This window comes from Mesoplodon bidens (genome assembly GCF_964165515.1).
Source record: "Mesoplodon bidens genome assembly, chromosome: 19".
NCBI lineage: Eukaryota > Metazoa > Chordata > Mammalia > Artiodactyla > Ziphiidae > Mesoplodon > Mesoplodon bidens.
Genome location: NC_138179.1, coordinates 41,767,699 through 41,789,693, shown reverse-complemented (window position 1 = coordinate 41,789,693; position 21,995 = coordinate 41,767,699). Strand labels below are relative to the sequence as shown.

The 21,995-nt window shown below is 61.4% G+C and overlaps 1 protein-coding gene across 4 annotated transcripts; it reads left to right on the top strand.

Moving 5' to 3' along the window:
• Positions 1-1,379: 1,379 nt before the first annotated feature.
• RBFOX3 (RNA binding fox-1 homolog 3) lies at positions 1,380-21,563 on the top strand (the record flags this gene model as incomplete). Of its 4 annotated transcripts, none has more annotated exons than XM_081220309.1 (11): positions 1,380-1,616; positions 8,106-8,240; positions 10,232-10,285; positions 11,079-11,171; positions 12,831-12,891; positions 16,142-16,195; positions 16,466-16,598; positions 17,063-17,240; positions 18,150-18,211; positions 19,153-19,231; positions 21,090-21,563. In XM_081220309.1, 11 exons carry the CDS (start codon positions 1,395-1,397, stop codon positions 21,132-21,134), a joined length of 1,116 nt encoding a protein of 371 aa, XP_081076435.1. In that variant the 3' UTR covers positions 21,135-21,563. The 4 variants fall into 4 exon arrangements, with proteins under 4 accessions (XP_081076435.1, XP_081076436.1, XP_081076434.1 ...); XM_081220310.1 differs by having other exon boundaries at positions 8,103-8,240; positions 17,201-17,240; XM_081220308.1 differs by having other exon boundaries at positions 8,103-8,240.
• Between the last annotated feature and the right edge of the window lie 432 nt (positions 21,564-21,995).

Below are 21,995 nucleotides of genomic sequence, written 5' to 3'. Positions count from 1 at the left end.
GGGAGGCCCGCATACCACACACACAAAAAAAACACGCAGAGGTTGATGGGGGAGCGCGGGAGCACACACAAGGTCCCAGGGCATCGGGAAAGCAGTCACAAGGGTCAGCCGTCCCTGTGTGTGCAAGGGTCCTTCCACGCTGGGAGGCTACTCCAGTGAGAGGTGGCCCCTGTCCTTCCAGGTGGTGAGGCACCCTCTTCCCTGGAGACACCCTCAGAAGGCCAGGGGCCGCCTCCCCTGCTCCCCAGTGTGTGTCCACAGCAAGGGACAGCCGGACCCCTGCTCCACCCCTGCCTCCCCTGGCACCACGAAGGACCCCAGTCGTCCCTTCTCTGGGGCTGAGGGACCTTCCACCAGGGCTGCTGTTTATGCCTGATGTCAGTGGTTCTCACAAGCCCCCAGACTGCAGGAGGAGGTCTGGGGCGGGGCCAAGAATCTGCCTTGCTACCTGCTCCCAGGTGATGCCGATGCTGCAGGTACTGGCACCCCCTTTGGAGAACCACTGCCCTGGGGTGTTTCCGGGCCCTGCTAAGGGTCAGGGCTTCTAAGAGCCCCCGCATGGCTGGGATCAGCCTCGAGGGAGCACTTTCCCTCTAGGGACAGCAGGCCTTCAAGAGGGTGGGAGGGAGCTTTGGGACGTCTCCGGGATCCTCAAGACAGAGGCGGGGACCCTACTTGCCCCCCTGATAGCACCTCACCCGGTGGCCACCGTGAGGCCGAGCTGTACCAGGCTCCATGTCTGCACGATCAACTCCAATCCTCTTCCCTGCAGGCTGTGAATTGTTTTCCCTCACTCCTGCTTTACTGATGAGAACACCGAGGCTTAAAAGCCTTTCTAAGGCAGGAGGGAGAGGGTGTGGCTATCAAGGGCCACAAGAGGGATTCTGGTGCTGCTGGGATGTATCTTGTTTTGTATCTTGACTGGACCTATGTCACTCTCCTGGTGGGGAAGGTTTCACAAGATGTCACCACTGGAGAACACTGGGTAGAGGGTGCACGGGATCATGCTGAGATACTTCTTACAACTGTTGTGTCTACAGTTATCTCAAAATATTTAATTCTTTTTAAATTAGGTGGATTAAAAACAAAAAAATCTTCAGTGTACTCAGGCCTGACGAGTTTGCACAAGTGGCCTCAAACACAGAGGTGTCTCACCCCAGACATGGGCTCCCCAGAATTCCCCCTGCAGCCCGGCTCTGAGCTGGTGCCCCATGCTGGGGGAGCCCCCCTCCTAGGGGGCATGGAAAATGCTTCTGAAAGTACAGGTGGAGACCACAGAGCCTTCTGGAGAGGGGGCAGTGAAAGGGGGCAGTGTCCAGGCCGCACGGAGTTCTAACCAGCCTCGCTCTCTCCTTCCCCAGGGCAATCAGGACGCCACGGCTCCGCCTGAAGCGATGGCCCAGCCCTACCCCCCGGCCCAGTACCCACCTCCGCCACAGAACGGCATCCCCGCCGAGTACGCCCCGCCGCCACCGCACCCGACGCCGGACTACTCAGGCCAGACCCCGGTCCCCCCGGAGCATGGCATGACCCTGTACACACCAGCACAGACCCACCCGGAGCAGCCGAGCAGTGAGACCAGCACACAGCCCATGGCAGGGGCCCAGACAGTGCCGGTAAGGGCCCCCCAACTTCAGAACTTCGGGGGAGTGCCTGTGGGAAAGGGGCCTGGGGGCCTGTGTATGGAGAGGCAGCCCCATAGCAGGGGTCCCCGCCCCCAGGAAGGAGCTCCTAGCCTCCAAGCTCATCGCCATCCGACCCCAAGGATCTTTCTGGTGGGCAGGTGCCACGGAGGGGCAGCCAGGCCCACCGCCTCTAGCTGCCCCCCACCCCGGTCTCCCCAAGCCACAACTTCAGGCACTCTCACCTCATCTGGGAGATGGAGCGTGTCCTCAGCGGTCAGTGACCTGTTAATGGGAAGTGAGAGAAATGGGCGAGGCCGGTGGCCTGGGCTCGCCTGGCCCAGCGGCATCACGGGGGCAAGCAGGGGGGCGGGGGGTGGGCTGGCGGCAGCAAGGAGAGGCCCAGGGCCCCTCAGGGCTGTCTCGGGTTGCAGGCACTCCTATCATTGCTAATCACTTGTAATCTACCTGCTTGGCTGCCCTCCAATCAGATAGCTTCAATTATGTGGTTGTAATGCAGCCCCAAGGAGAAAGTGCTGAGCCCAGCACCTCTCGGAGATTTCCTGATAGCTGGGGTCACATCCAGGAGTGGCCGCCACCCCTGGCCAACCTAGGGTGGGCGCCCTGTGAAGGTAGCCCCTCTGTAGACCAGGCTGCCACATCCCCCTCCCTGACCTCCTCCGCTGCATTCTCCGTGCGCCCACGCCCCGCCAAGCTCTGGGGCTTTGCGTTCGTCCAGTTGGCCCTGCTGACTCTGTCCCATTGCTGGCTAGCGGGGCCTGGCAGGAGGCCAGCATGCCCTGTGCTGACTGGGCGTGGCACCACCCATCTGATGGGTGGCCCCCTCTGTGTGCTCCCTCCGCCCCCTAACCCAACCTGGCTCCCACGGTGTTCCCCTGGATCCAGATATCACCTACCCTCCCTGTGCAAGCAGCATCATCCAAGTTCTGGGGAGACAGCCCCCCCAAGCTGCCCCCTGGGCTGGACCAGACCCCAGCCAGTGCCCTTCCTGCCTGCTCGAAGCACTGCCCAGCCTGAGTCAGCACCAAAGCCACCAGGCTTTTCCATTATCCCAGTGTCCCTGGTACAGGGTGTCTGCCATAGACGCCCCCAGGGTCCCACGGATGAGAAGGGCAGTGCCCACGGGCCTCAGAATGGGGAGGCAAACCATACTTCCCTGGTTTAGCTTTTCCACCTCGGAAAAGAGAGGTGAGCACGGGAGCCAGAGGGGCTCCCTGTGAACAGGTCACGGCCGGCCAACTGGTCTCTTTCTGACGGACAACAGCAGATGGGGTGTATCTGGAAAAATCTCTCACAACCTCCTCGTGAACAAATACTGACCCCCAGAGGTTTGCCCTGGAAGCAAACCTGGGAGACAAGAGGATCAGACTTGCAGCTGACACAGAGGGGGCCGAGACCGACAGCTAACACCCTCTAACACCTCGACAGCACAAACAGAGGCCTCCTGGACCCCCTGACACAGCCTCACCACGACAAATTCAAAATCGTCTTCCTTTGGGGCTTCCCTGGTGGCGCAGTGGTTAAGAATCTGCCTGCCGGGCTTCCCTGGTGGCGCAGTGGTTGAGAGTCCGCCTGCCAATGCAGGGGACACGGGTTCGTGCCCCGGTCTGGGAAGATCCCACATGCCGCGGAGCGGCTGCGCCCGTGAGCCATGGCCGCTGAGCCTGCACATCTGGAGCCTGAGCTCCACAACGGGAGAGGCCACGACAGTGAGAGGCCCACGTACTGCAAAAAAAAAAAAAAAAAAAAGAATCTGCCTGCCAACGCAGGGCATATGGGTTTGAGCCCTGGTCTGGGAAGATCCCACATGCTGCGGAGCAACTAAGCCCTTGCGCCGCAACTACTGAGCCCACGTGCCACAACTACTGAAGCCTGCATGCCTAGAGCCTGTGCTCCGCAATAAGAGAAGCCACCGCAATGAGAAGCCCACGCACTGCAACAAAGAGTAGCCCCGCTCGCCACAACTAGAGAAAGCCCGCGCACAGTAACAAAGATCCAACACAGCCAAAAATAAATTAATTAATTTTAAAAAAGTCGTCTTCCTTCGGCAGACATTTGCGGGGACCTGCTTGTGCCAGGCGCTGAGCCAGCACTGGGGACACACGGGAGAAATGACCGACCCTGCCCCGCGGGAGCCGTTGCTTCCCACCAATCAGGGACATAAAGTGGAAGGGGGCCAGTGTTGACCTCCGTGCCTGTGAGAATCCACGGCCCCGGAAAGGACCCAGGAGTCTCGGAGAGAAGCCAACTAAGACATGAGAGTCTCCCTGCTCAGCTGAGCGCCTCCCCAGGAAAGTGCCGGGGCCAGAGAGCCACTGAGCCCATGAACGGGCAGCCTCGACCTTCCTCTCTTTACCTGAGGCTCTTCGGGTCCTGCAAGGGGGTCAGAGTCTGCTGGTCTTCCGTTGGGATCTGGAGACGGAGGCCCCACGGTTGAAAGTTACTGGATTAGTAGGTGACCTCGAAGACACCCAGAGCTGCCTGGCAAAGATTTTGGCGTGAGTGCTCTGACTGGGAGTGTTTCTTCAAGCAGGGGCTTCCCACCTTGGGAGCAGCTGGGGAGGGTGGCCGCCGGCCGTCCTGCTCTACGATTCCAGGAGCCACTTCTACTAAAGTAACTCCTCGCACTCCCAGCCCTGCTGCTCAGCTGTCTTATGTCCCACCTGTGTCAGGCCTCCATCACTTCTCTGACTCTCCTCTTGGCCTTCCCCAGGCAGCCTGACGTTAGAAGCAGGGAAGATGAGGAGAGATGGGGCCATAGAGAAAGGGCATTTCCAGGAGTCTCCTGTGCGGCATCCGCAAGCCTTGACCCCATCCCAGTGACGGCCACCAGGTCCTGGCCTGCTGCCTGTGGCCCTGCCAGACCTAATGACCCCTGCCCAGGGCCCTCTTGGCCTCTCCCTGTGCTGGGCTTGGGGAGGCCCTGGTGAAGAGAGCTGCAGGCTCCTCGGAGGGTGCGAGGGTGGGAGATATGCTGTCCCACCCAGAGGGGCCGGCTGCTGCCTTGAAAGGTGGAGGGGGACCCATGACGGCCAAGGTGACACAGGAATGGGGAGGACGCAGAAGCAAAGCGGCTGAGAGCAGTTGTGGGAGGGAAGGGAGAGCTGCTGCTGCTGTTTCTCTTTTCCCTGCATTTGAGAATCAAAGGCAAAGATTGCTTTAAAAAAGAAAAAGGAAGGGCTTCTCTGGTGGCGCAGTGGTTGAGTCCACCTGCTGATGCAGGGGACACGGGTTCGGGCCCCGGTCCGGGAAGATCCCACATGCCGCGGAGCAGCTGGGCCCGTGAGTCATGGCCGCTGAGCCTGTGCTCTGCAACGGGAGAGGCCACAACAGTGAGAGGCCCGCGTACCGCAAAAAAAAAAAAAAAAAAAAAAAAAAGAAAAAGGAAGTAAAGTCCCTTGGAAGGCGGTACAGGCTGCCTGGACCGCTGTGATAAATGGTGGGAAGGCTTCCATCTCGCCTTGGGGCAGCCAGTGTGCTGTTGCACTCTGGGGTTTCTCTGCACATCTTACAATTTCACAGTCACTGAACCCATTTATCTGCCTCTGTCTACAGCTGCGCTTGGGGGCAAGGGGGGGCTCTTTTCTTACTTGTGTCCTGCCCCCATCACCCCATTTCTCCCACCTGACCCTCAGCTGCTCCCCTAAGGGCCTTTGGGGTGGGATGCAGAGGCAGGAGGACCCTGGATCTTGGAGACACACAGTGGGCTCAGTTCTGCTATTAGGAAGGGCCCAAGGCGGGACCGAAAGGACAGCCCAGCCCAGCCCCAGATGCCCCAGCTTCGTCAGCACCCTCCCGTGGTGCCCCCCCAACCCCTGCCCCGCCCAGGGCTCCCCATCTCCCCTGAGCGCAAGCTGGGCCTTTCCTGTGGTCCTGGCCGCTAGATCGCGCTGCCTGCTGCCCTCTGCTGGCCCAGCGTCAGCATTGCATGCCCCTCTCCCACTAGTTTTCCAAGTCTGGGGTGAGTCCATTAGTCACCTGTACCCAGGAGCAGCTGAGGGCACAGGTCTGTGGGAGGCACGGGGTGGAGGGGGGTGACAGGGGCACTGGGCCCACCCTTACCACTGCATGGAAGAGCCACAGCTTGTTGTAGCCAGAGGGTGGGGCTCAGACTCACGAAGGATCAGCAGACACACTGTCAGTTCTGCCTTGATTCAGGGGCACAGATGGGCGCTCTGAAGGTGAAGCACAGGCTTATGTTCTGCAAGGAAGAGTGGGACCAAGGGAGGAGGAGGACAGCAGGGCAGCTGGCGAGGGGGCTGAGCTGTTGGGCATCTCCAGGTCCTGGGCTTGGGGGTAGGAGCCCACAAGTGTCTCCGAAAAGCCCCAAGGCAGCTGCCCCGTGTTGCCCATCAGGAATGAGGGCATGTACAGGCCAGATCAGGATTCTCAGAGACTTGCTACCTCACTCCCACCCCACCAGCTGTTCCTCCTTAGACGCCTCCCTGCTAAAGGTGGGCTCCTGGGAGCGGAGGTGTCGGCACTTGTTGGTAAACCCCCAGGAACAGGCGCAGGACCCACACTTGGGCTCAGAGAACACACGCTCCTCAGAACTGGGCCTGCCATGCATGGGATGGCCAACCTGCTGAGCCCCAGGTCACGGGTGTCCCCACGCACACGAGACAATGGTAGCTTCAAACCCACAAATGGGCTCTGACACCCTGGGCTTCCTCTCAACACAGGAACACAGAGCTGAGTCTAAGGGGCCTTTGAACAAGATGCTCCCTCACCCCTGCAGCCCTCCAGGCCCCCAGCTCACCACCTGGAAGTGTGCCCAGGAGCTGGTGACATCCCCTCCCCTCCCCTCCCCTCCCCTATGGCATCCGCTGAGTGCAGGAGTTGGGGGAGCGGCCCTTTCCTTCCAGAAAGGATGACGAGGATGGCCATCGAGGGCAGGCACTCAGGAGTCCAGAGACATCTCCAGCCACTGGCCTTGGTGAGGCTCTGCCCTTCGGGGTCCATTCCTCAGCCACAGCACGAGGCCTCGGTCACAGTGACCTCGCCCTTCTCACTGTCCTGGCTCCAGGAGGCTTGTGGTACAGGTCAGCACTCCTCTGGTGGACAGAACCCACCAGAAGCAAACGGGCAGTTCCTGGGGACCCGTGGAAAGTGCTCTCCGGCACCTCTCCTCTCAGCTGTCCTCGTAGCGTGTCTCTGCGGCCCAGCCGCCTCTGCTCCTCCAGCCACGTGGGAGACCACAGCCACTGGGACTTCCATTTGTGCAAAGTCTAACCCAGGCCTTGAGGACCCTGCCCTCCCCGCTTCACTCTCTGTAGGCCCCCAGGCCGTCGTCTGGAGTCCTGTCCCGGAAGCAGACCCCCAGACAAAGGTTCAAATTCAAGCAGCGTATTGGGCTGGTGATCCCAGAAGACCCGGAGGAGAGCCGGGACTTGAGACGGGAAGAGGAAAGAAGCAATAAAAGGTGTTTCTCGGCCCGTTATGCCCACAAGGGGCAGAGGCACGAGGGGGCGGAGGAGCCCCACGGGAGGGAGCCGGCGTCTGTTCACCACCCCATTCGTCACCAGCTCCGCTCCTGGATACCAACGCTGGGCAGCACGCAGAAGGCCATGCGTGCCAGCCCCCGGGTCACGATGAGCCAGCCGGGCCCCTCAGTCAGTCCTCCCGCACTCACCACGCCCAGCCTGCCTTTGGCTCCGGGGACTCAGCAGGGACCAGCCAGGCTGAAGGGCGGCCTGGCTGTGAGCTGATGGCCCGTCCCTGTTGAAGCCCCCAGAGAGGAACCTCGTGCGCCCGCCACCAGCCCAACCTGCTTGTTGCACTGCACTGCCTCGGGGCCTCTTCACGGCCTTGACCTCTTGCGGAGCTGGTGGGAGGTGGGGTCCTTGCTTTGTGGCAGCTTTGTTCCCTGAGACCTGAGTCTTTCAGAGTCCCTCTTTGACCAACATTTGGGTCCAAAATGAGGACCAGCTCTGAAGCACTGGAGGTGGCCACCCCTGAGCCTTGGAAGTTGCAGAGCCCCAGAGCAGGGTTAGAAGAAGAGGCAGGCAGCCCCGGGGGGGCCTCCCTGGAGGGCAGCACCGCCACAGATATGTGTGCCGCGGTGGCTTCTGAAACCTCTCCACTTTCTCATCAGGCTTGAAACCCCAAATGGCGCCCGTGGTCCCAGAACTTGGGCCGTCAGGGGAGCAGTGCGCTCATGACCTCAAGGACCGTGATAGCCAAGGGACCGCTCAGGTCAGACCTCAGAGGACAGGCCGAGCCACAGTGGGAGGACGCACTGGGCCAGGGAGGCCTGGCCCTGCAGTGGTGTTGCAGACACAGCCCGGGGAAAGGCCTGGAAGTGGGACCTGAGGCTGAGGTGCTGCTGTGCTGCGTCTCCTGCGGGTCCCAGGATGGGGACGTCCAAGGGGCCTGGGGAAGACCTGGCGCTTAGATGGTCCCCTGCTGTGGGATGGGAGCTGAAGGGGGCACCTCCCAGCCCGGGTCCTCTTCCCGCAGCAGACAGACGACGCGGCACAGACGGACAGCCAGCCGCTCCATCCCTCCGACCCCACAGAGAAGCAGCAACCCAAGCGGCTACACGTCTCCAACATCCCCTTCCGGTTCAGGGACCCCGACCTGCGGCAAATGTTCGGGGTGAGTGTGTGTGGCCCCTCCATCTGCGCTCCCACCCCCAGGGCACAGCCCAGGTGTCAGAGAGGCCCCCTGGGTTTCCTGCCAGCCGTTGCCCTCTGGGTCCAGCCCTGCTCTGACCCGAGCCTGTGGGGGAGGAGGGAGGAGGAGGGATGCAGGCTCGGGGTAGAGAGACCTGTGTGGCTGCCACCTCCACCACCTGCCCCTCAGGCCCAGGCCAGTGCCAGTCAGGTTATCACTCCGCTGGCCCCTCCTTCTGATGAGGGCTCCAGGGACCCCTGTGCCCCCAGAGCGGCAGCCCAGCCTCCTGGCCTCACACCCAGCAGCCCTGCCTGTCGCCCAGGCACTCAACCTCTCTGGGCATCCTCCAGGCCCCAGGGGTGGGGCGACAGGAGAGCACATGATGGGAAGCAAGTGGGCGTTCCGTTCCTGGATTCTCCCTGTCTGTTCCTAGACTTTGCTCTGTAGGATTTCAGCCAGTTGCAGGGTTACTGTGAGATCCTGCAGGGAGGCCCCTAAGTCCCGTGGTGACTTTATTCTGTCATTTGATTTGAACACCTAGCAGGTGCTGACACCCACCGGGTGTCAGGGCTGCCCCGTGGGCAGGTGAAGGGGCAGCAGCCAGGCTTCAGCCCCGGCCACAGAGGACACATGTGCTGGCCCGTGTTCCCTCCCTTTCTTCCCTCTCCCACCCCAAACTCTCCTCCCCCCGCCTGCCCTGTGCCCACTCCCCACTTCTGCAAGTCAGGCAGGCTCTGGGCCCTGAACCCCAGCCCTCCCCTCATGCCACCCACCACCCCAGATGGGATTTGTCAGGCAAACAGGAGGTGGCCTTGGGATGGACTCAGCACCCACACCTGCCCTTGCCCCGGATATCCACTTCTCTTCCTGGGGGCCAGGCCCCATTGGATTTGGGGTTAGACCCAGTAGGGTGCAGGCAGGATTTAGAATCATCGGAAGATGAGAATTCTGCCCCCTCTTGGCCCTGGGCCTGGGCAGCTGCCAAACCTCTCTGAGCCCGGGGCCCCCACTCAGAGCAGCTGGTATTACGATGTTACTAGGTCAGTTCACTTGGAAGCCCTTCCAGTCCCTACATCACGGGCCTCAGCACACTCAGTCCCTACAGGCCGCCCAGGGGCACCCATGGTCCCTGCAGGATGCCCATGAGTTCACTCGCCCCTGCAGCACAGCAGCACCATCCTCCCTCTCCAGTACTTGGCAGGGTTGGCATTGCCTCACTGTCTGGTTCCATGTCCCTCTCTGCCTACGTGACACCCACCTCCCAAATGTTACAGGGTGAAGGGGAAACTCATCAATTGTATGCACTGGAGACCTCAGGACAGGCCCCTCGGGACCTCAACTGGGATTTTAGGGGACGTGGTTCACAGGTTCCTGGTCTCACGTGCCAGTGAGGGAGACAAGGCTGCCCCTTGGGAGTTCCAGGCCAGCGATGGGGCAGGAAGGGGGCAGCCAGAGCGTCTGGGCCCAGCTGGCTGGTATGTCCTGGTCAGGCAGAGGGGCCTGGGGTCACTGCACCCTGCCCCACACACAGCCCAGCCCCAAACAGCACAGGCAGCAGGCAGTGCAGGGTCCCTCCCTAGTGCTTTGTCTCTTCCAGGGGCTCCTCTCCCCGCCAGCACCCCACCTTTTGGGAAGGACTTACCCAGAGCCCATGTGTGTGAATTAGGGCTGGCTGGCAGCAACTTGCGGCAAAGTCCCAGCAGGGAGAGGAGAGGAATGCTGATGACACCGCAGATGGGACCAGTGTCCTGGCAGGAAAAGCTCTCTGCATGGGAAGGTGGGGAGGGATGCCCCCCCCCGCCACCAGGCTACCCAAGAGCACCTTCATGTCCCTGCAGGAGGCGGAAAGGGGGCCGGGGGCAGAGGACCTGACACAGGCAGGGGGCAAGGGTCCCATGGGGAGCAGGCGAGCCGGGCCACCAGTCTTAACGCACCCTCTCCTGTCCCCCCCACCCCCATCTCTGTCTCTGCAGCAATTCGGAAAAATTTTAGACGTGGAGATCATTTTTAACGAGCGGGGCTCCAAGGTGGGTGCCGCCCAGAGGCCGCCACCATTACAGCGCCCGGCTGTAGGTCCCGCCAGGCTAACGTGTGAAATGTGCGTTTCCTTCCTGGAGAGCTCCGAGCCTGAGGACCCCTGAGCGACACGGGTGCTTGTACTCCCCACTCCTCCGCCCGCCCCACCCTCCCCACCCCGCTGTCTGTGTTGTCGCTGCCGCTGCTGAGGCTTCCTTCTCTCTAAGTCGCCAGGACCTCTCTGTCTGCACTTGGAGCCCCAGCCTTCGAGCCGCTCCCCCGGGGCCACCGGTCTTCCTGGAGCTGCCCGGAGACTCAGTGGAGGGCCTGCAGGGGACAGGCGGGAGGGTGCCCGCTCCTGGACGGGAAGACCCCCCCGCCCCGGTTGGGGCTCCTGGGGTGACGATGGGTGAAGCTGCCCCTACTCTGGGTCCAGAAGCCCAGCCTTGGCCCCCCAGGTGGGGTGAGGGCAACAGTCCTGGCCCCTGGTCAGGTCAGCATCTCTCTTATAGCTTTGGCCTGTCCCCTCAAGTGCCAGGCGGTCAGCTCAGGTCAGGCTCAGGCCAGGCCAGCAGCTGCCCCACCCCCGGGGCCGTACGTCTCCCGGGCGTCCTGCCAGTGGCACCAGGACAGACCTCTGGGCTGCCCGAGTCTCTCCTTCAACTCACCTGACTCAACCCCTCTCTCTCTCCCTCTCTCTCCCCGCCCCCCATTGCCCTGCCCCCCCCACTCCCCACGCCTCCTTTGTTTTCCTTTTTCTCATCCTATGTCTTTCTCTCCATGTCTGTCCTTCTCCGCTCACAGGGTTTTGGGTTTGTAACTTTTGAAACTAGCTCAGATGCTGACCGAGCCCGGGAGAAGCTGAATGGGACGATCGTAGAGGGACGGAAAATTGAGGTGCTCAGATAAGTGTGCTGCGGCAGGGACGCCCTTGAGAGCCGCCTCCGGTCACCCGGGGCCCCCGACCCAGCCCCGCTGCTGCCATGCAGAGAGCCGGGCCAGGGCCCCATGGCAGGGCCAAGCTGAGACCGGAACCGAGCCCACCACCTGCCACGCCTTTTGGGTCTAGACCTCAGGCTCACCCAAGGGCCCCCCACCCTGCCCTCTCCCTCTCATTCCTGGAAAAGGTCCCCAGCTGTGGGGCTCAGCCAGACACTGGGAGGAGCCCCAGAAGTCTCATCTCCGAGGCTTGGCGGCTCCAAGGACCTCAACCAGCCCAGTCGGCCCGTGGTTGGGAGGAGATCATTAATCCCACCAAGGAGCGGCAGCTGCCCCGTTCCCCCCTCCCCATGCTGCCCCACCCTGCAGTTTGCCCCTTGCCTTTATCCCCCAGAGGGTGGGCAGCAGTACCCAGCCAGAGCCTAGAAAGGGATCCAGCCCAGAGGCGCAGAGGGGAGAGAAGGCGAGGGGTCCCCCGACACTCCCGCCTCTACCACCCCTTCCCGGGGGGCTGCGTGTGCCCTGCTCAGTGCTGAGGCTCTGGTGTCTGGGAGCTGGGCTTCCTGAGCAGGGCGGGCAGCAAGGGTGGCCAGGGAGGGAGGGCTCAACGGCTAGTGCGGAGCCACTGGAAGAGCGGTGGAAGGATCTGGGGGAGGGTTTCCAGAAGCAGAAGGAGTGTCAGAGGCACCGACCTCAGCCAGGCTCCAGCCCAGCATCCAGCAGCACAGGCTGCGGCCCCAGGCCCCAGGGGCTCACACTGACGGTGGTGGCAGGGGAGGCAGTATGGCCCAGACCTCTCCCTCGAGTTCCACACCTGCCCTGCTTTCTGCTCCCTCCGCAGAGGCCCTCCTCCTTCCTACAGCCCAGCCCAGTCCTCTGGGCAGCCTGACCACGGCCTTAGGTGTCTGCACAGTAGGAGCCGCTCCCTTGGTACCTACCTGCTCCTCCCCCATTGGCCTTGCCCCACCACCACGGGCACGTGTGCCCCCCGCCCCGACAGAAAGCTCTCTGCTGGCCTCAAGGGAAAGAGATGCTGTCCCCACGGGGAGGGGTGACCACCCTGGTGCCCACAACCAGGAGGGCCTCAGCAGGCACCCACGGCAGAGAAGTTTTGGGGGCCATTCTGTTCCTCAGCAGCCACCCACGGCAGAGAGGTCTCGGGGGCCATTCTGTTAGCTGCGCTGAGAGCACTTTGGGGGGAGTCCACCAACCAGCTGCTCCAGTGGCCCTGGGTTGCCAGAGAGAGGCTGGGCTCGGTTTGTGGGAACAGTCCTGTGAATGGCAAGAGCCAGTGGGACTGGACACAGTGCTTAAGCCGAGGGCCTGGGGCCTGGGCCAGGCTGGGCACCAGCCAGTGCTGGGAACAGTGAGGGCCCAGGTTCTCAGCTGTGGGGTGAGGGGGCGGGCAGCACTCGGAGAGAGGAGGGCAGGCCATGGTGGGGGGCCAGGCGAGCAGTGGAGGCGGTCCTGTGCCTCGCCTGGGTGTCCCAGGGCCTCCTCCCCAGCCCCCAGCCCCCTCCGAGGCAGCCACGGAGGAGAAGTTCAGAGCAGGACCAGGCGGCCAGTGGCCTACAGGCTAATGTCCCTCTCAGCCTCTCCCTCCCTCTCTCTGGGCAGGTCAATAATGCCACGGCCCGAGTCATGACCAACAAGAAGACTGCCAACCCCTATACCAACGGTAAGCGGCCCAAGACCCCAGGGAGGCTGCAGGGGCCAGCAGTGAGGACAGGGCCCAGGAGGAGCACAGGCTGCTGGAGGCCGGCCTCCTGGGATGCTGAGCGCCCCCTCATGTCCCGGCTCTGCCGCGGGCAGAAAGGGGTGGGTCAGCGAGGCAGGAGGAGAGCTGGGGCCACCCGCCTCCACCCACACATCTGGTGAGACCCCCGTGCTTCCCCGAGTGTGGCCGCACCCAGAGGCCGAGGGCAGGCTTCAGGCGCAGGGGGAAAGTGGCTGCTTCCTGGATCATTCCTTATTTTCTAAGTGCCGAGGCTAGAGGTGCTCAGTATTTAATGAGTATGATGACAGTTAGAGGACAGCCCCCCACCGCCCACCCCTGGGCCTTGGAAACACGGAAAGGTTGAGGCCCCGCTGGCCATAGTGTGCGTCAGCTGAGCAGTGTGCCCGTGTGCACCTGGACCCGACTGTAAGCAGAGGTGGCCAGTCTTCTCTGAAACAAAACTGCTGATGCTAAATGCTGCTGCAGGGAGGAGTGGAGGGACGGCTCTCAGCCGCTGTGTGACTTAACTCCACCAGGCAAGGATTGGTGCGGGACTGGTTTGAGTGTAGCTGGGAACTCGTTGGGGCCTTTTTGACTTTGTTCCTCTAGCCAGGAAGCAGCAGCCCTGCTCCACCAGGACAAGTCTCCTGGCAGGGCATGGGCTTTGCTTCCCACCCCCGCTAGCAGGGAAGAGTGGACTGAGCCACCCCCAGACTCTCTTGTCCCGGTCTGATCAGATATACATGGAGTCAGGGGACCGGCCAGCATGGAAAACCTAGGGCAGGACAGTGGGCGGATCTGCCGCCTGACTCGCCAGCTGAGCCCCCCAATCTGTCCTCCTGGGGCAGGGCTGGGGCACTGGCCAGACCCCATTTAGACTAGATTATTGTCGCACCCATCCTGCTTTTTTGAGGACTATCAAAGCTCAAATTCTTTCTAAAAATCTGGGGGCTCCCCAGCTTTGCGCCTGTCCTGAGCACATGCTGTGTATGACTTCAGTGACCTGGTGCTCAGCACAGGAAGGGAAGAGGTAGACGTTTTTACAGGGCCAGGGTGATCCAGGGGGCTGCGCAGCCTCTCCCAAGAGCCACACGCCCCTGCTTTCTGGGCAGACCTGAGGATGTTGAGGAACATGGGATTCGCAAGAGAATCCATCCCTGAACAACTGCACCCTTGGCTCGGAATGGGCACAGAACCGAGGCCAGTTGAACGACGGGGAGTGGAGAGAGGGAGAAACCTCTGCCCACTTCGGTGGCAAACATGGTTTCATTTAAACATCTTAGTTGGCCTGGGCAAGAGTGACAAGGGCTGCAGTGGGCCGGCCCTGGGTTCCCTGCAGGTGGCAGTGAAGCCCAGTTCATGGGCTCTGTTGACTGAGGCTTGACTCTGCTTAACTCTTCAGAGGACTCAAATTCACCAGTCAGTCAGAGGGGCAGAAATTTCCACTTCAGGAAATAGACTCACAAGGTTTGACCCGGTGTTACTATTTGCTGAAGAAATAAAGGATCCACCCAGGTGGGTCTCAGACTGCCTCTGTCATCTGGGGTCCCAGACAATGAATTGGGGCCAGAGCAACAGGTGGAGGCACCCAGGATTCCAGAATTGGCAGAGGGAGGTGCCAGGGCCATCCGAAGCAGAAGTGCAGCCTCTCTGACTGCACCCAGAAGAGCTGCCAGATGGGACCTAAGGGAGGTGGGCTTGGGTCACTGGCTCAGGACTGCTCCATCGTGGATTTTTACTAAGAAGACTCAGTTCTTGGGACTGGAGGTCTTCCCAGAAGATGAAGCGTTTCTTCCCTCCTGACCTGGTATTTATAGAAGATTCCAGAGGCCTAGCAGTAACGTTCAGACACAAACATCTGTGCTGGTCGTGTGATGGTGGACCAGGGAAGGAAGGCGGCCCACAGTCTCATGGAGAGTGTGGAGAACGGGCCCCCAGGAGGAACAAGGCCCCAGAAACTCTGTCCTGGACACCTCCCGGCCAACCCAGCAGTGGGGCTATTAGAATCTGGGCTTGAGACATGGAGATGGGCTGGGGGTGTGCTGCAAAGATAAGACCCCGATAAGCTGAGGGGCCAGGGGCTGGGCCTGGCCAGGTGAGCTGACCCCACCCTCACTTCCTGACCACCTGGAGCTGGTACAGGCTCAGCTGGCTGGTTTCTACCCCCAGGGCCTCAGGTGGGAGCAGGCCTTCACCCGTGCACCTGGGTCTCTAGTGGGAGAGGATGACCAGCCTGCCCACCTGCAGAGTGGGAGAGGCTGGGGGCCAGGGAGTGGCCAGGAGCATGGGTCTGGCATCCCACAGCTGGTCTGTCTCTGCCACTCTCCAGCCCTGTGATTCAAGGCTGCCGCGCCTCCCTGAGCCTCCATTTGCTCATCTGTAAGATGGGAGGTCGTGACACCTTCCTCGTTGGATGGGTCTAGGACAGTGTGGCATATGGTAAAGTGGTCAGAGGATGCTAGCTGTCTTCTCATTATCCCTAATCCCAAGGCCCCTCCTCCCCACCTCCTCCCCCGGCAGCCCTCCCACCGGCTGCTTTGGGGGAAAACAGACACAGGATAGCAAAAGCAGGACTCAGCACTGAGAAACGGAGCCCCGACCCAGGACAGAGAACGGCAGGAGGTGAAGGAGGTCGCCGTGGCTGAGGCCAAGCACCTTTACGGCAGCCTCTGACCCTCCTGGAAGGCAGCCAGGTGCCCACATGAGACAGCTCCCATGAGATTGGGCTGTCAGGCACTAAAGTACCCAGCCCACCAGCAGCCCCCATCCCAGCTGGGGGCCTACAGACGTTGCATAAGAACGCGTTCCACTTTCCTTCCTAATGCTCTTCTGCCGACACTGCAGACCCCAAGCTGCTGGGGCCAGTGCCCCAGGACAGGGAGGGCCTGGGGCAGGCTGGGGAAGGCCGAAATGTGAAAAGAATCAAGACACCAGGCGGATCGTCAGCAGTGACTGGGTCTCTGTCAGGGAGCAGAAGGCACTCAGCCAGCGAGCGAGGCTGCAGCGTCCCAAGAGGGGCCCAGGGACTGTGTTCCCGCCTCATCCATCTACCCTGACTGCAGGGGAGGGGTCCCGCCCGTCCTTTGCAGTGGCCACGGCCTCGGAATGTCCCAGTGGGGCTCATCCTGGAGTCTTTGGGGTTCCCAAGCATAGGGTGAGGTGGGGAGACGATAGGGAAGACAGTGATTGGGTTTCTTTGCTTCTCTTCTAGGCTGGAAGCTAAACCCGGTGGTAGGGGCAGTCTACGGACCTGAATTCTATGCGGGTAAAGGCTGGAGCTGCGGCGCGGGGCTGGGGCGGGCCTGGCCGGGTATTGGGCGGTCATTGGCCAGTCGTCCTGGGCGGGAGGACGTGGCCAGGGGCGTGGCTAGGCGGGGACGTTTTCGGGGGGCGTGGCCAGGCCGAGGCGTGGTGGGGCGTGGCCATGTGGGTGTGGCCAGGCGGGATGTGTGGTCAGGCTCCAGCCCTCCTGCCTCCCCTCCCTCCCTTAGCCTTCCCTCTCACACTGTCTCCTCTCCGACGCCCTTTCCTGCAGTGACGGGGTTCCCCTACCCCACAACCGGCACAGCCGTTGCGTACAGGGGCGCGCACCTACGGGGCCGGGGCCGGGCTGTGTACAATACGTTTCGGGCTGCGCCGCCCCCGCCCCCCATCCCGACTTACGGAGCGTGAGTACCTGGGGCGCACCGGGAGGGAGGCTTGGAGAACGGCCCCGGGGGCGTGGGGAGGGGGGCGTGGTGCAGCCAGAGGGGCTAGGCAGCCTTTCCAGCACTGTGGGGTGGGGGGCGGTGGGAACCCTAAACTTCACACTGCAGTCGCTTCCGTATCAGTACACCCACCTACGCCCTGCCACCGGATCTCAGGGTCGCTGGCATGTGAGGGACGTTTAGAGCCCCAGCACCCTGCCCAATGCTTTAATGGGTGGTGGTCGGCCCTGGAGCTCAGTGGGCCTTCTCTAAGCCCTCCCTGGTCCGTTCCCCGGGGCCCGGGGCCCTCCGACCCTAATGGGGGGGATACAGCTGCCTGGGGTGGAGTAGGGGAAGGGTAAGCAAGGTGGGCCAACGGGCCCCTGGGTTTGTGGGAGAAAGGAGCTGACCAGCAAGGGTGTTACTCTATTGTTATACCAAAACAGGGCACTGGAGCAAACGCTTGTTAAAATGCCAGTCCCATGGGCAGGGCTGGCACCCTGCCCCCTCCCTCAGCAGACACCGGAGCCGGCCTACCCCACCTCTCCAGCGTTCCCACCACTTTCTTGTCCGTTTGCTTCCAGGGTCGTGTATCAGGATGGCTTTTATGGTGCTGAGATTTATGTAAGTGCAGCCCCGGGGGAGGGAGGGTGGAATCTGGCGTTTCGTATGTCTCAGTGAACAGTCAGTGTCTCCCACTCCCTGCCCCACTCCCCCCACCCCCTCCCGTCCTGGGAGCCCAGGGGGCGACCTCAGCACAGGTAAACCTGGGTTATCTGTGCTCAGGGTGCGAGTAGCAATGGATCCCCCAGCAGCCCGATGAGCCAGGCGTGTCTTCTCCGTTTCACAAGGTGTCAGTTGTATGATGGGGGCAGTGGGTGAATCTCCCATATCCCTAACAGCATTGGGGTCACTGAGTGAGCCCCCATAGGCACCCTGTGTCCATTGCAGAGGCCAGAGAGAGACCAGGAGGTAGAGGGTCCAGGGCAGACCCCTTGATGGGGTCCTGTCTCCTCTCTTCTTTCATGGGGCTGCACTTACTGCTTCCTCTAGCTCGGAGCCCTTGCTGACGACCCCCACCCCCACCCCACACAAGACCTCATTTCCATCCTAGGTTGTCACCTGTAATTCAGCAGTCCATTGGTCAGGGCTAAGACGTGGTCTGAGTTAATGCCCTTTGCCCTTGTCCCATCCCAGTGTCCAGGATAGCACCGAGTCTCCATACCCATCAGCATCAAAGTCAGGGGTACGCTGGCCTGGTGGCAACTCTGTGAGCACCTACCGTGTGCCAAAGCTTTGAACACAGCCAGACATATCATTGATGCTCACCCGTGTGTGTTGAACGCACAAATGGACGCATCAATGAATGAATGAATGAGGTGAACAGAAACCCCACCTTGAACCATGCCACGAAACCAGAAGCCAGGTGCCCCCAGGCCTGCACCAGCTACCCCTCACCTGGCCAAGATGAAGGTTGAAATGCTGTGTCCAGCCCACTAAGCCCGTGTGCCGTGTCCTCCCCTTACCCTGCAGGGAGGCTATGCCGCCTACAGATACGCTCAGCCCGCAGCAGCCGCGGCCGCCTACAGCGACAGGTACCCGCAGTGGGCGGGGGCGGGGAGAAGATGGATGGGTCGTCGGGCTGGGCCAGACAGGAACCCTCACCCACAACACTCAGGGCCTGGGGGTGCCTCCCCTTGGTGGACACAGGGTCTGGACAAAGGAGAGCAGGTCCACGTGAGCTTGGAGACCCCAAGCCAGCAAGCCCCAAACTTCTGTAATCACTTCCTGCCTGCACGAGAGGGGAGCCTTGGGACCCCCCGGTTCTCAGGTAGCGGACAGCCCCTCTGATGCCCAGCCCTGGAGGCCTAACCCCCCTCCCCAGGCTCTGGAGGCCCGAGTGAGAAAGGTAATTTGGAGCCTTTGCTTCTGCTCAGGCACGCCTCTGACACTTCTCAGCGCTCCCAGGCCTGAAACCCTTCAGCCCCGAGAAAGAAAGGCAGAGTGTGTGCACCCTGGGAGCAGAGGCCCCTGCCCACCTGCGAGCACACCCAGAGGCCCAAGGGGGAGCAGGTCTTGGGCGGGGGGGGTCTGGCCTGTCACCTTTCCCTGTGGGCACTCGGCCTGTTGGCTGCAGAGCTGCAGGTTGGGGAAGCGTGCGGGCTCCAGTACCGGCCAGGCGGTGGGCGCTTCGTGGAGGGCAGCCATCGCGTGCCAGCTCTGGCCTAGGAACTGCCCAGCCCTCCCTCTCGGGGGCAGGCGGCACCCTTGGACCCACACCTTCCTCGCAGCCTCACACCGCGTCTCAGCCTGTGGGTCTTGTCAGGGGCGCAGCAGGCCAGCGCTCAGGGTCAGCACTCGCTGGACGTGTTCAGAGGGTGACCGGCTGTGTTCCCTCCAAACAGGCAGGAAGAAGAAGGGGGCGTGCAGGGGAGGGAGGGGCCTTGGGGCCGCCGTCTGGGAGGAGGCAGGAGACCTGCTGCCCCCCCCACCTGCCCCGTTGCCCACACCCCACCCCCTGTGCTCACCTCCCCAGTTATGGCAGAGTCTACGCGGCTGCTGACCCCTACCATCACACCATCGGCCCCGCGGCAACCTACAGCATTGGAACCATGGTAAGGAGGCTGGGGCCCGGCTGCCCGGAGCCGTGACAAGATGGCTCGTGCTGCAGCCGGGTGGCAGGGGGTGGGGGTGAGTGGGCAGGCCCTTAGGGAAATGACCCAGCCCTCGGCCTGGTGCCTGGAAGACAGAGGTCTGGATTTGAGTTGGGGGAGGACTTGCCCCTTTGTGCCCTCGTGGAATTAGAGGGAGGCAGGTCTGCCCAGACAGTCGGCTGCCCAGTAACGACGTCTGGTCGTCTGGGAAGCATTCTGGTGTGGCCCGGTTTTCTGAGCCCTGTAACGAAAGTCCCATCCGGCCCTTCCATTCCCCTCACCAGGAAAACCAAACAAAACCCTCCGGCAGAGGCTCCAGAGGCAGGCAGGGCCTCCACTTCCCCTCATGTGGGTGTGTCTGTGCCATGGTCCCTCTGTGTTCTGTCACCCCCTTGCTGTACCTTTTCTCACATCGAGGTGGGGAACAAGGGCTACCTGCTGCTTCTCACCCAAGGCCCTGCTCTGTGGCCCCTCCGTGGCTCCGGCTGAGTCTGAAGGCCCTCTCCTGGGGAGATGGGGCCTCTGACCGCGGGCCTGGGGCGGGACGGAAGGGGCGCACTCCTGATGGGCTTGCTGAGGCCGGAGGTGTGTGGGCCAATGTGTCTGTGTGTGTGTGTGTGTGTATGTATGGCCAGCTGTTGACACATACAGCCCAGCTCACTCTGTACCCCCAATCTGCTTGCAGTGGACAGCTACCTCCCAGGCCCATCCCACCCCCAACCCCAGTGGGTGTTAATGTCGGTTTTTAGCTAGCTTGGCATCCAGCATCAAAGATGAAAACATTTTTGCAGGGGTAAAGAGGGAGGAGGTTCAGAGACAAGATGGATTTTTTTTCAGCTCCCTTGTTTTTGATTACTCCCTCCCAATTTTTATTTTGTCTTTTTTGATGTTTAACGAGCCTCAGACATCCCAAGCAGCCTGCAGTGATTGCTGGCAGCCATGGGGCCCAGGCCTCTGGGTGGGGGGTCCACACCCACTCTTGGATGGAGGCCCCAAAACCGTGGCTTGCAGGCCCCTTGGCTCCAGGATCACCCAGCCCTTTGCAAAGCTGCTAGCTAAAAGTATTAGGTAATTCACAGAGGGTTCCCTCTTATGTTTTCTTTTATTGATTTTTTTAAAGATTTTCTGGTTTTTCCCCCAACTTTTCTTCTCTGGCACTTGCCATTTTTTTCCTTTTTCTGGGGAAACTGGTGGGTAGGGCAGGAGGTTCCTGTGCAGGCCTCCCTGACCCAGGGGAGCCCAGGGGCACCGGAGAGCAAGAGTGCCAAAGGCCTGTCCTCCCAGCAGGATGGAGGAGGCGCAGGGACCCCAGAAGGCCCACGGAGCTGGGTGAGCAGATGCAGCCCCTCCTGGTAGAGCCAAGGCCCTGGGAACCCTGACAAGAGGTCCCTCCACCCTCCCGTGCCTGGAGGGGCTGGGTCCTGCCCCCGGCAGCCCCGCTGGGCGCTGAGGAGGTGGGGCTCTTGCTCAGACCTGCCCCCCAGATTACAGATGACAGATAAAGCGGGCAGGAAAGGGCCAGGCCTGAGCCAAGAGAGTGGCCAAAAGACATCTCAAGCCTCGTTATCCAGAAGCACTGTGGCTGGTGACCCCAGCACCTCCCTGACCCCAAGACCACCACGTCGGACATAGGCCCAGGGCCCCTCCTGCTGCCATGACAACCAGTGCCCATTCTCCCCAAGGCAGACCATAAGGGGGGCAGAAAACGGGATTTAGCTATTTCTCTTTTTGTTTTTCCTTATTTTTTTTTTCTTTTTGCTTTTTCCCCCTCTCCCAAAAGGCGGTACTGATTGGCTGTTTTTCATCTTTGATGTTGCAGGCTAGCCTCTGCCGAGGAGGGTACAGCCGCTTCACCCCCTACTAGCAAGAGGCCCAGCCCCTAACAGCATTCACACTGACTGCCTAGTACACACCAAACCCAGCAGTCCAAAACCAGGCACAGCCACCAGGAGGACAGTGCGCCCCTCCCGGTCAGCGACACGCGCCGCTGACCTCTGCGACTCTAAGTCCATAGGTTTTACCTCCGGCCAACTGGTCTCCCCCCCACGATGGCGTGTGTGTCTTTGACCCTGGTCACCCCTGTATGTCTGAAACCTTGGTTCCTATTTTGACTCTGTTGACGTTGTGCCCCCCCCAAGCCATTTCAGGTACAGTATGCACACAGTGGGAGGGGCTAGGCTGGCAGAAGACCCCTCCCCGAGAACTAGCAATAGAGCCCGAGAGGGCCATGCCCACTCCCCATTCCCCCGGGCTACAGAGCCACGGAACGTGCCAGCCCGGCCTCCCCAGGAAGCTACCCCAGCCAGTCTGGGCCAGAGCCCCGGCCCCTCCCCTGGGGTTCAGGAAGCAAGGGGCTCCCATCTGTCTGCCCCAGTCACTGGGTTCCTAGCCTCGACAGTACTCCTCCCTCCCCAGCATCACCCAGCTAATCACAGGAGTGTCTCTGCCCTCCTTGTCTCCATCCAGCTAAACTAACATTTCTGATTAAATTTTATTGATGTTTCCTGCTGAAGTTGTCACAAGTCGTGCGGAAGCCCCACCAGCCTCAGGGGTTCCTTAGCCTCTGTTATAAGAAGGGAGAGCGTAGGGAGAAATTTCCCTGCCCCAGAGCCCCAAAGCGGTCCAGCCATGCAGCGCCCGAGGGCCCTCCGCTCAGCCCGTCTGCCTCACCGCCCACAGTCTGTCCTCTCCAGCCACAGTCTGGAGATGCGGTCCCTGCCCGCCT